The sequence below is a fragment of the Thamnophis sirtalis genome, unplaced genomic scaffold (assembly GCF_051295495.1).
Source record: "Thamnophis sirtalis isolate CommonGarterSnake01/CBP01778 unplaced genomic scaffold, rThaSir2_p1.2 scaffold_15, whole genome shotgun sequence".
In the NCBI taxonomy this organism is placed as follows: Eukaryota; Metazoa; Chordata; class Lepidosauria; order Squamata; family Natricidae; genus Thamnophis; species Thamnophis sirtalis.
In genome coordinates this window covers 28603649-28616716 of record NW_028261395.1, presented here as the reverse complement: position 1 = coordinate 28616716, position 13068 = coordinate 28603649, and the positions used below count along the sequence as shown (strand labels likewise).

At 47.5% G+C, this 13068-nt stretch overlaps 1 protein-coding gene and 1 long non-coding RNA gene across 2 annotated transcripts in view; one reads left to right on the top strand and one right to left on the bottom strand.

Annotated features, from left to right (window-relative positions):
* PKD2L1 (polycystin 2 like 1, transient receptor potential cation channel) overlaps nt 1-2102 on the top strand; it is a 44814-nt gene extending 42712 nt beyond the window's left edge. Inside the window, exons 14-15 of the mRNA XM_087702634.1 lie at nt 337-463; nt 1445-2102. Coding sequence (XP_087558760.1) covers nt 337-463; nt 1445-1660 — 343 coding nt within the window. The 3' untranslated portion in view covers nt 1661-2102. The remainder of the gene's footprint in view (nt 1-336; nt 464-1444) is intronic.
* Nucleotides 2103-4098: 1996 nt separating this feature from the next.
* Nucleotides 4099-13015, bottom strand: LOC148042533 (uncharacterized). Its single transcript, XR_015695176.1, has 3 exons — nt 11438-13015; nt 10870-10999; nt 4099-4420 (listed from the first exon to the last, which is right to left on the bottom strand). It is a non-coding gene; the product is annotated as an uncharacterized LOC148042533 (long non-coding RNA).
* Nucleotides 13016-13068: the final 53 nt, after the last annotated feature.

The following is a 13068-nucleotide window of genomic DNA, read 5'->3' as shown; positions in this document are numbered from 1 at the left end:
GTCCAGGAAACTGCTAATTTCAGGATCCTTCATGGCATATAAGGACATAGCTCTTTCTCCTCAATCCAATGTATTGCTTTGTATGTAATGGACCTTCTTCTCTCTTTTTGTTTAAAATTGTAAACCACTTCCGTTAATTCTTGCCGAAATTATATTCCTGCTCTCAGGAACACTTGTGACCAGGAGATGGATGAACATCAAATAGATGTCGTGCATGCATCAGAACTGGATAAAACATGCAGGGAATGGCCTTGACTGTTGCTATGTTCTATCCTAGATACTATTTTAAAAGTAGGTTTTCGAAGCCTCCCTCATTCCCTCTCTCCCTTTCAACAGACTCCTGCGGCGAGTGCTAAAGTTGGAGAATTCTGTTGGTGGCATCATATCCAAGACCGAAGCCTTGGTAATTAAATTTGAAGACCTTGAAAGGAACAAAATGAAGAAAAAAGACTCGGTACCTGAGGTATGTCAGCAGACTATCAGGGATGGCTTGGAGATGGTTTATATAAGCTGGAGTGTCCAACCTTGGCAACATTTAAGACTCCTGGACTTCAACTCCCAGAATTTCCCAGCCAATATGGGGAATTCCTCAGCTAATTCTGGAAGTCCAAAAGTGTTAAAGTTGCCAAGGTTAGACAGCCGCACACGCATTGTATTTTGGGGGTTTGGACACACATCCTTTGGGCACTCAGTCCGGAAAAAGTTAGCCATCACTGATCTATGCCATTTACTTTCTCCCTGAAACTCAAGACACTACATTCAATATACCCCAAAAGCTAAGAGAGCAATGCAAATTTCTGATTGCCACCCTAGATAAAGGGAAATTCCTTGCTTTTGGAAGAATGGCTTAGGCCAGCGATGGCTAACCTTTTTCCCATTGCATGCCAAAAGCAGGGGGAGCACAGAGGAGTCGTGCATGGCTTGCCTACACCCATAATGCTATGTGCATTACCCCCGTCTTCCGCCCCCCACTTTTGGCTCACAATGGACCTGTCTTTTTGCCCTCCCCAGGCTCCAGAGGCTTTCTAGGAGCCTGGGGAGGGTCAAAACAGGCTCCCCTGTACTCCCGGAGGCCCTCCGGAGGCTTCCCTGAAGGCTCCAGTGGGGAAAAATGGCTCTACAGGCAAATTGGAAGTCACCCTGAGGCCTCTGGAATGTGAAAAATGGCCCAATGTGCAAACTGGAAGTCAGTTCCCAAACTTCTGGTTTGCGCTTTGGGTTGTTTTTCACCCTCCGGGGGCTTCAGAGAAGCCTCCAGAGGGGGAAAAATGGCCAAAAAAGAAGGACAAAGTCAGCATGCGCACGCTGGAGCTGACAGGGCAACGCCTCACGTGCCCTAACAGATGGCTCCACGTGCCATCTGTGGCATGTGTGCCATAGGTGGCCATTACGGGCTTAGGCTTTCCTTCATATCACAGTGTCTTTTGCCTCTCCTTGTTTGCAGGGAGACCAGCTGATTCAAGAAAATCTGGCTCCACAGACTGCTGAACGTGCTGTTGCAGAAGAGAATGGATTGGAAGCGGCCCATGTGCAGGAGAATTATATCAGTGTGAACTCTCTGAATAGGAGTCAGGGGGTCTACCCTCTTCTGTCCAGATTAGACCTATTAAACTCTCAAACTCCCAAGACCATCCAGTTCAAATCTAACAAGAACTTCTAGCTTATTGCTGAATACATGCAGCATTCATTACTCTTGCTTTTTCACTATATTTAGATTAGTAAAGCATTTAATTATGTTTTCATCTTGCCTCTAGGAATATCTTTGCCCCTTTCTTTACTAAAAGGAGCTTTTGGGATAGGGAGCTCATTCATTTCAGAACTGAGTGGGCAAGCGGTTCTTTTAACCCAGGGGTGTCAAACTTGTGGCCCGCAGTCCAGATGTGTCATGTGCTGGCTCTGCCCCCACCCGGTTTAGGGAAGGAGGGAAAAGTCCCAATATGTCACGTGACACTGCCGTGAAGACGAGAGTTTGATGCCCCTGTTTTAACCTTTCTAAACACTACTAGTCTTATTGTTGCGTGATGGATGCAGAAGGGACAAAGAATGAAGGCCTTGGCAGATTTATCTACAGTATTTTGCCATATAGGACCAAATTAAATTAAAAAGGAAACATTTCCTGGGTTTTAAAATATGAATTCAGTTGGTTTTAAATCACCAACTGGACTCAAATTTTGCATTAGGTTTTAAAAGTTTCACGGCAATCCCTGTATTTGGTATTGTCAGAATTTGCGGAAGGAATTTTTCTGCACAGGTTTCACTTGTTGTAGGAAAACCAAGTCTATACTAGAAATTGTAATTAGCTGGTATATTATTGTTACACCAATACACTATTGTGCTAGGATTCAAATATGTGTGACAGTTCTAAAACCTGGCTAAAGATCTGCATGATGATTAGCATATTTAAATGGTCAGTGGCTAAGTGGCTAAGACACTGAGCTTGTCGATCAGAAAGGTTGGCAGTTCAGCGGTTCGAATCCCTAGCACTGCGTAACGGAGTGAGCTCCCATTACTTGTCCCAGCTTCTGCCAACCTAGCAGTTCGAAAGCATGTAAAAATGCAAGTAGAAAAATAGGAACCACCTTTGGTGGGAAGGTAACAGCGTTCCGTGTGCCTTCGGCATTTAGTCATGCTGGCCACATGACCATGGAGACGTCTTCAGACAGCGCTGGCTTTTCAGCTTTGAAATGGAGATGAGCTCCGCCCCCTAGAGTCGGGAATAACTAGTACATATGTAGCACATTACCTTTACCTATGTATCATACGCACTAACAATAAAATAAAAATCAGTTAGTAGGTAAGGATAATATGCACAACCATTAACAAAACTGAGGCTGAAGTTTCCTGCCAGATATTCAGATGACGAAATACATGCAGCTATTATTTTCCCATGTGTACATAGGATTGAAATCCACTGCCTCTTGACTATTAAATGCCTTCTCCTTGTCTAGTTATCTTATAAATGTCCTGAATTGAAGTGCAAGTAGTTTTTAATGTCCAGGCAATACATCAATCCATTATATGCTAAGCATCATTAATCTTTCCTCTGACGTCTTTGGCAGATTTCAGAAACAAAGTAAGGCTATCCCAGGGGTGTCAAACTCAAGGCCTGCAGGCTGGATCTCAAAATCATGTTCTTTAAGTGAAACTCTTCTGCGCAAGAGTGCTAATTTTGGAAATCATTGGAAGGATGAAGTCTCAGAAGTCTATTTAAGGCTAAGCTGAGAACAATCTAATGAATAAATATTGGGGTTAACGGATATAAAAACTGCAATTCAGTTCCTGAAGCATTCTAGCAGAGGGCTGCAGGAAGCTGTCGCAGCAGAAAACAGAGCCTTGGTGAGTGATGTCAAGCCCCACCCCCACCCGAGGTCAAACACAACTGTCATGCGGTCCTCAATGGAATCAAGTTTTACACCCCTGGGGTAGACTAAGTTAGTACTTGGTTAACCTGGAATTTGTGTGTGGCCTAGACCAGGCAGTTGAAAAAGCACCCAAGAAAAAGCACTTTCATGCCTTGTATAGATTTGCTATTTGTCCTGACCCAGTGAAGCTCCACTTAGTCCTGCTTGGATAGATCCGTTTGTCATTTATGTAAACTGATAAGACAAAGCCAATGGCGTTTAGTAAAGAAACTAGATCCAATAATGCCACATTATTCCATCTCTGCTATACCGTAGTCGTTCTTGTGCGATGCATCAAGACAATCTCCTCAAGCCAGTGAAGCAGTAATTCTGAGGAACCTTTTCCTGTGTGACTATTGTTGGCTGGTACAATCGTCTGCGTTTCTATTGTAACTCCTTGCATTAGTGCAACAATATTGTGCTTCTACTGATAATGTATCATGTAACTTGAAAAAATGAAACATTTTTCAGGGAACAACGTTGTTTTGTACTTTTTCTCCTCACACAAAGAAAGAAAACTCAAAAGATTAGGGAGCCTACGGGTGTTAATAAAGGTCATTATCTTGGCGGGAGGATGAATGCACTACGATTTTACAGACAAACACTCCTTCACTTCCATCTTCTTGTGTGAACCTTTCTTGTCATAGACAGTGAGAGAGATAGCTACTGCAGAATAGATTTGCTGTACATACTGTACTTTCTGCTTTATTAAATAAATGAGGTAACAATGATGCCAACCTAACAAATGTCAGTCATCTTTCAGTATTATATAAGTGTTAGCAAGCCACATGATCTGAGTTAACAATTAGCAATGTGGTATTCTTGTGAAGTATGAATGAATTCTTGATTCTTTGACAAATTGGACATACAGTACTTGCTATTAGAACAAGGTACAACTGATACATACGTAACAGGAGTTGTACAGTCGTGTTGACAATTCTATATATTTTGGCCAAAACACAGCCATAGTAAAAGGCCAGACTATGTAAATTAATGTTTTAATTCCTGAATTGAATAATCTGCAGCAAAAGGGAAAAAAGGGAAAAAAGCAAATAAGGTTCAGTTTTTATCAATGTTCTGAGGTATCCACAATCTCATGAAACTTTTTATTATGAGTTTTGGATGGCAGTTTCTAGAAACAAATTATATTTTCAAAGATGTGCGAAATAGTGTTGATGATGATCTTTAGTTACTCTGCCATTCTCTAGGAGGCAGAATCTAGGAAGCATCATCTTACCAGAAAAATCTAAAGTTATCTTCCTACCTAACAATTTTCTCCTTCAGATGCAAGAAGACAAGTAATCAATTATTGTGGACTCCGTACTAATTATTACAAAAAAGGCAGTTCATAAAAGAAAATATAGTAAAAACTTTGGAGGAATCACTGATCTTAAGACAGTGTTGCTGAACCTTTTCAGCACCGAATGCTGAAATGGGGGCGGCGTGCATGCATGCTGGGAACCAGAAGAACAGCCATCTGGTGCGCATGCGCGGAAGATGATCTTCCGGTTTCCGGCATGTGCATGTGTACCAGCCACCTGGTCTTCCAGTTTCTTGCGTGCATGCATGCATGAAGACCAGCTGGCCAGTGCACAGGTGGCATGCGGAGCCATATCTAGGGGCACGCGAGGCGTTGCCCTATGTCAGCTCCAGCACGCAAGCGCGCTGCCCAGCTGATTTTCAGGAAAAGCTCTGGAGTCTGGGGAGGGTGAAAAACGGGCCAACTGGGCCCACTGGAAGTCAGGAAATGGGCTGTTTCCGGCCTCCGGAGGGCCTCTGGGCAGGCGGGGGAGGCTTTTTTTGCCCTCCCCAGGCTCCAAGAAAGCCTCTAGAGCAGTGGTTCTCAACCTCTCTCCCTCCCTCCATTTCTCTTTTTCCCTATCTCCCTCCCGCCCCCTCATTTCTCTACTTCCCTCCGCATCTTTCTCCCTCTCTCCCTCCCTCCTATCTCTCCCTCCCTCTCCCCATCTGTTTCTTTCTCCCTCCCCTTCTCTCTCTCTCTGTGCTGAGGAATAGTCGCCACCCAGGTGGTGGCCTTCCTTCAGGTGACCTTCTCACAATCTTCTGGCCTTGCTGTGTCATCCCTCCCCCTCACACGCGAGAGGGAGGAGGAGGGTCGCCAGAGCCTTAGTGCAAGAGCGAAGCAGCCCTGTACCCACCTTTGCACCACATTCGCCCATTAGGCATTAATCAACTTTTTACATTAATCAACTTTTTGCGCAATTTATAATTTCTTTCTTTTCTTTCACCTTTTTCTTCTTCCTTTGTATGGGCTATGCATGAGGTATGCTTGATATGAATGAATGTCCCACTTTTATGATTATATTGTTGTAAATTTGTGTTTTTTTTAAACTTTTTACGTGGGGACTGTCTGGGGGAGTGTATGAGTATGCGTGATTCGGAGGACCTGTCGGGAACTGCGGGGGCCACGGGGGTGGTTGAGGGGACCAGAGACACGGGAGAGGGTCGGGGTATTGCGGTCGTAACAGGGAGGGGCAGATACGGCGGGGACTTTAGGGCAGGCCATTACCGGGGAAGGAGGGTTCGCTACATTACAGAGATCCCTCCTTCCGGCCCTAGGAGTCCCACTCCAAGACCAGATGGCGCAAGTGGTCAGGACCCTGGTCTCAGGCTGTTGTCGCTAAATGCCAGGTCTGTTGTACATAAAGCACCTCTCGTCCGGGACTTAATTTTAGACGAGAGGGCAGACCTGGCATGTATTACTGAGACCTGGCTGGGCCCAGAGGGAGGAGTCCCCCTTGTAGAACTGTGCCCAGAAGGATTTCAGGTGCTGCATCAGCCGAGAGCCCAGAGAAGGGGTGGGGGTGTGGCCGTTGTTATCCGGGAGTCGTTAGTTCCTCGTAGGGTCCCTGCTCCAGAGATTGTCGGGTGTGAGTCTTTGCTGTTAAAGTTGGACCTCAAGGGTCAAGTGGGTCTGCTGCTAACGTACCTGCCTCCCAACAGCGTTGCAGCAGCCCTCCCCTCGCTCCTCGAGTCGGTAGCCGAGCTGGCAATTGAGTTCCCTAGGTTGATGGTCCTGGGGGACTTTAATTTGCCGTCGCTCGGTGAAAACTCTGATGGGGCGCAGGAGTTCATGGCTTCCATGACAGCCATGGGCTTGACTCAAGTAATTCGAGGCCCAACCCATTCAGCGGGACACATGCTTGACCTCGTATTTCTCTCGGAGCAGTGGATGTGTGATCTTGGTCTGAGGGGGAGTGACATCATACCCCTGTCGTGGTCAGACCATTGCCTACTGAGGCTCGACTTCCGGAGGCCAAACCCCCACTGTAGGGAGGAGGAACCGACCAGGTGGTTCCGCCCCAGGCGTCTTATGGAGCCAGCAAGGTTCCAGACAGAGCTTGGGGTTATTCCTGACACTTTCGCCCACAGTCCGGTAGAGACTCTGACTGCTGCGTGGCACTTGGCAGCGTCAGAGGCCCTCGACCGGATTGCGCCACTGCGGCCCCTCCGAGGCGGCGGATCCCGGAGACCCCCTTGGTTCACCGAGGAGCTCCGGGAGATGAAGCGCCGGAGGAGATGCCTAGAGCACCGTTGGAGGTCCGATAAGTCCGCATCGAACCGAGCAATGGTAACCACCTGCACCAGGGAATATACTAGGGCACTTAGGGCAGCTAAAAGATCACACATAGCCTCCCTGGTCGCATCCGCTGAGTCCCGTCCAGCCGCCCTGTTTAGGATAACCCGCTCCCTATTGAACAAAAGGGAGACGGGGGAACCCTTGCAGGGCAGAGCTGAAGAATATGCCCAATTCTTAGCGGACAAAATTGCTCGGTTTCGGACGGACTTGGACTCCACACCTGCAGTTCCAGCCGAGGCACAGGGGGACCAAGTAGAACAGCTCGGTTCCACCACAAAAGCGCGTAGGACAAAATCGCGCTCGACAAAAGCGCGCTGTGACGTCATCACAGCGCGACGAAAAAGATCGAAAAAATGTAAAAATAAAGCTAAAACCTTCCCCTAGCCCCCCCAAACCTAACCCTAAACCTAACCCTAACCCTAACTCTTAACCTAACCCTAAACCTAACCCTAAACCTAACCGTTAAAGTAACGAAAAACGGAACGGTAACCCTTATCCTAACCCTAACGCTAACGCTAACGCTCTAAAGCTAACCCTAACCCTTACCCTTACCCTAACCCTAACCCTAACCCTAACCCTTACCTTTATGTGAATCGGCTTGCTTTAATTTAATTTTTATTAATTTTTATTTGAATTTTTCGATCTTTTTCGTCGCGCTGTGATGACGTCAAAGGCGCGATTTTGTCGATCGCGCTTTTGTCGTCCGCGCTTTTGACGGGTCACGGAACAGCTCTGGGTTGAGTTTCAGGAGGTTACCCCCGGGGATGTGGACAAGGCCATGAGAGCTGTAAGTTCCTCCACCTGTGTTCTGGATCCGTGTCCCTCATGGCTGGTTTCTAACTGCAGTGAGGTGACACGAGGCTGGATCCAGACGGTTGTAACCGCCTCCCTTCGGGAGGGGAACTTCCCCGCCGCACTGAAAGCGGCGGTGGTGAGACCCCTCCTGAAGAAACCATCCTTGGATCCAGCTGTCCTTAACAACTATCGCCCGGTCTCCAACCTCCCCTTTCTGGGGAAGGTTGTTGAGAAGGTGGTGGCCTTCCAGCTCCAACGGTCCTTGGAGGAAGCAGACTATCTAGACCCCTTCCAGTCAGGCTTCAGACCCGGTTACAGCACAGAAACCGCTTTGGTCGCATTGATGGATGATCTTTGGAGAGCCAGAGATGAAGGACATCCCTCCATCCTGGTCCTCCTTGACCTCTCAGCGGCTTTCGATACCATCGACCATGGTATCCTTCTGCGACGACTGCGGGAGGTGGGAGTGGGAGGCACCGTGTTACGGTGGTTCTCCTCCTACCTCTCGGACAGGTCGCAGTCGGTGTTAGTGGGAGGGCAGAGATCGTCCCCAAGGCCCCTAAAATATGGGGTGCCGCAGGGTTCGGTCTTATCCCCCCTACTATTTAACATCTACATGAAACCGCTGGGAGAGATCATCCGCAGGCACGGGATCAGATACCATCAATATGCGGACGATACTCAATTGTATCTGTCCGCCCCGTGCCAAATCAATGAAGCGGTTGACGTGATGGACCGGGGGCTTGAAGCCGTCATGGACTGGATGAGGATTAACAAGCTTGTGCTCAACCCAGAAAAGACCGAGTGGCTGTTGTGTTTTCCTCCCAAAGATTTGGCCAATAATCCAACACTCAGGCTGGGGGGTCAAATTTTACACCCCTCAGAGAGGGTCCGCAACTTGGGAGTCCTCCTGGATTCACAGCTGTCATTCGACCATCATATTGCGGCTGTGACCAGGGGGGCATTCGCCCAGGTACGCCTGGTGCGCCAGTTGCGACCCTACCTGAATCGGGAGGCCCTCACAACAGTCACTCGGGCCCTTGTGACCTCTAGGCTGGAATACTGCAACGTGCTCTACATGGGGCTGCCCTTGAGGAGCATCCGGCGACTTCAGCTAGTACAGAACGCAGCCGCGCGAGTGATTGCGGGTGCACCCCGATTCACCCGCATTACACCTATCCTCCGCGAGCTGCGCTGGCTACCTGTCGATCTCCGGATGCGCTTCAAGGTGCTATTGATCACCCATAAAGCCCTACATGGCAGTGGATCTGGATACTTGAGAGACCGCCTTCTGCCAATTACCTCCCTACGACCTATAAGATCCCATAGATTAGGCCTCCTCCGCATTCCATCGGCCAGCCAGTGTCGGCTGGCAACCACAAGGAGGAGGGCCTTCTCAGCAGTGGCCCCGACCCTTTGGAACGAGCTCCCCGTAGAGATTCGTACCCTCTCCACCGTCCAAGCCTTCCGCACAGCCTTGAAGAACTGGCTCGCCCGTCAGGCCTGGGGATAAGGATTCCTACCCCGCCCGAATGTTGTATGCATGTTGTTCATTATTTTATTATGTGTTGTTGTCTCAATGTTGTATTTCCCCCTTCCCTGGTTTTCTGTGAGCCGCCCTGAGTCCCCTCAGGGAAAAGGGCGGCCTACAAATGCAAATAAAACCTCTAAAAAACCTCACCTCTAGGCAGCCTTCGCTTCCTTTCATTTCAGGTTTGAGTTTGTGCCCTCCGCACTTGGCCAAAGACATGGAGGATACAGCAAGGTCATGGCTGGAGCCTCAGTGCAGGAGAGAAGCCACATCCTTTTGTGCCCTGTTAAGACCCTCCTTAAATGAGCAGCCAGCTCATTTGGTGCTTGCTTGTGGGTGGTCTCCCCATGTGTGCGCACCCTCCAAGCCCCACCACAGCTGGCCAGGGGGTTGCGAGAGGAGGCGGAGGAGGAGTTCCGAAAGGAACTCTCGGCCGGGAAACAGGGGACGGATGGGGAGCAGCAGGCTGTAGTAGAGGCAGGTGCCCGAGAGCAAGAGCAGCACGCCCAGCAGAAGTGCCTGGCATCGCCACAGCCTCCGCCCGCCATGGCTCCATTGCCGCCGCCGGCCACAACTCTCCAGCTGGCACCAGCGCGGGGTCAGGGCAAGAGTGGAAGAGCCACACTCAAGTCACTTAGGTGACCACTGTGAAAGGGTCATTCGACCCCCAAAGGGGTCACGACCCACAGGTTGAGACCCGCTGCTCTTGAGCCTGGGGAGGGCAAAAAACAGGCCCACCAGAAGTCGGGAAATGTGCTGCTTTCGCCCTCCCCCAGTTCCAAGAAAGCCATGTGCACATGCGCAGGGGGCAGCAGAGGGGTCGTACGCATATGCGCAAGTGGACACAATGTGGGACGTAAATAATTACAGGTGTGGGTTTAATTACAGATGTGGGCATGCATGCTTTTGGCACTCGAGGGAAAAACGGTTCGCCATCACTGTTCTATGCTTTGCTTTCTGCTTTGTCTGCACAAGCCTGCAGAAGAATGCTGGTGCCCAGGGTTACAGCAAAGGAGGGAGTGGCAGTCAATAGGCTGGAGCCTTGGTGATCTGGAAGGGCTGGAACCGAGGTCTCTTTGGTGTAAAAACCAGGGGTCAAATCCAGCAGGTTCTGACGAACCGGTAGAGGAAGTTTTGAGTAATTTGGAGAACTGGTAAGCAGAAATTTTGAGTAGTTAGGAGAACTGGCAAATATCACCTCTGGCTGGTCCAGAGTGAAGATTTTGCAGTATCCTTCCTCCGCCACGCCCACCAAGCCACATCCATCAAGTTACACTACAGCCACCAAGACACGCCCACAGAATTGGTAGTAAAAAAAATTGGATTTCACCACTGGTAGAAACCCAGGATCAGGCCTAAAGAAGAGTTTTCGAGTCTGGAAGTTTGCAAGAGAAATCTTATAAACACTGGATTTCTTCAAGACAAGAAAAACTGAACTATCATTAAAAATAGCTTACTAGGTTGTCAGAGACTTCTATTGCAAATTGTAAGGATACCAAAATTATAACCCCCATGCAATGATGCCATTGTACCCATCTTACTTATATGGAGCGGCATGGTACATTAGCACAACATTTGCACGGTAATGCTGTTATATTCGTTTTGATCATTTCCCTTTTGCCTTCAATTGCAATTAATAGGTAATCCTTAGAGAAATTGCTCAGCCACTTCCTGAAAGCCAACAAGAAGTAAAAGTTAGAATATTGAGCTAAAAACAAGGACACCTGAGTTCCAGGCCACTTCAGCCACAGAAGTTCCTTGGGAGATTTTGGGTCATCCCTTCCTTCTTGATCCAATCTATTTCAAGTGTGTGTCTGTGTCTGTGTAGGACAAAAAGGAGGACTGTGTGTCAGACTGTTCAGCAGGATAAATTAAACAAGTCATTTTTTTAAAAAAGGAAGTTGTGTTGCCTACACTCATATATTCAATTGTCGTGATGCCAAAACACATGTTGGAAGAAATATTCATCTGGTTCAATTCAAGCTGGGAGAAAGACACTGGAAACATGTAGACTTATTGGAAAGATGATTTAATGATGAACAGAACCACCTGTGTTTATAGTTCTGTGAAGCTGACAAAAATGGAGTTAAGAGAGTGGGGTTTTTATACCTTCTTTAGGCTTTGTATTTGAGCTTCCTGTTCCTGTGCAAGAATATGTCCTTTAATATCCTGTTGACTGTTGTCAGATTCCGATGGGGGTCATGTAGGGGTCATAGCTGGCTCTATAGGCAAAAGAAGAAATGCAAATCCTAGGTGATTGTCCCAGCTAATTTTGTCATCCTTTTGTTTGTTGCTTATCTGAGTTTCTGTCTTGACCGTCTTTCTGAATTCCCAAATCTGCTTTTCTAAAAGCTGGCCTCCTCAGTTTCTGCTTGAGGCAGGGAAACAGCGGCAGGATTCTGTCTCCCTTAAGATCTTTTTATTTCTCCTTTAGGGGAAATATTTTTATCCTGCCTTTTTTTTAAATATTTCCCAAAATATTTCTTTCTTTTAGGAGGGAGGGCCCCCTACACACACATGGCTGGGTGTGCCAGGGTTAGCTTTCGTTTCTGCCACTCCAGAATATATTACCTAACTACTTGCTTTTACATTTATTATCTAAAGTTCTAAAAACCATACAAACATATGCAGATCCATTCTTACTTGTCAGGTTTATATGCCATTTCATATAATAAATGTGACACTACCCCATGTACGCTTTAATCCACTAGAATCTAACACCCAGAATAGTGTTTCTCAACACCCAGAATTCTCCAGGCACCATGTTGGCTCAGGAATTCTGGGAGTTGGAGCACACATCTTAAAAGTGGCTAAAACTGTGAAAAAAACAGAATTAAAATACACCACAAATGTACTCCCCCAAAAGCTAGAAGTGATAGACAGAGCAATATTGTATAGTTCTGGACAATTATGGCCAGATCTCCAATTAACTGCAGCTGGGACAGGGACTTTTCTCCTTAGGTTAGATCAGGGGTCAGCAACCTGTGGCTATGGAGCTGCATGTGGCTCTTTCATCCCTCTGCTGCGGCTCCGTCGCTGGTCAGCTCCACAATTAATAGGGCTTTCAGTTAGGGCAGGTAAAAGGACACCGGGAGGAGACTCTATGGTGGGGGAACCTGACTTCTGGTCAGCTCCAAAATTGAACAGGGGGAGGGGAGGCTTCCGGTTAGGACTTTGTGGCTCTTAGACTGTTTAAGGTTGCTGACCACTGGGATAGATGGATGGATGGATAGATAGATAGGTGATAGATAGATAGATAGATAGATAGATAGATAGATAGATAGATAGATAGATAGATAGATAGATAGAATGAATTCTTTATTGGCCAAGTGTGATTGGACACACAAGGAATTTGTCTTTGGTGCATATTCTCTCAGTGTACATATAAAGACAAGATACATTCGTCAAAAATCATAAGGTACAACACTTAATGATAGTCACAGGGTGCAAATAAGCAATCAGGAAACAATCAATATAAATTGTAAGGATACAAGCAACAAAGTTACAGTCCTGCAGACCTAAGTGGGAGGAGATGGGTGATAGGAACCAGGAGAAGATTAATAGTAATAGCAATGCAGCCTTAGTAAATAGTCTGACAGTGGTGAGGGAATTATTTGTTTAGCAGAGTGACGGCGTTCCACGCAATTCTCCCCCTCAAGTTATCAAAGGCACCCAGGCACCTGTGGGAAGTAGGGCCAAAGGCGGCTTCGGGGCCGGATTCCGCCTTAGCGATGCTTTCC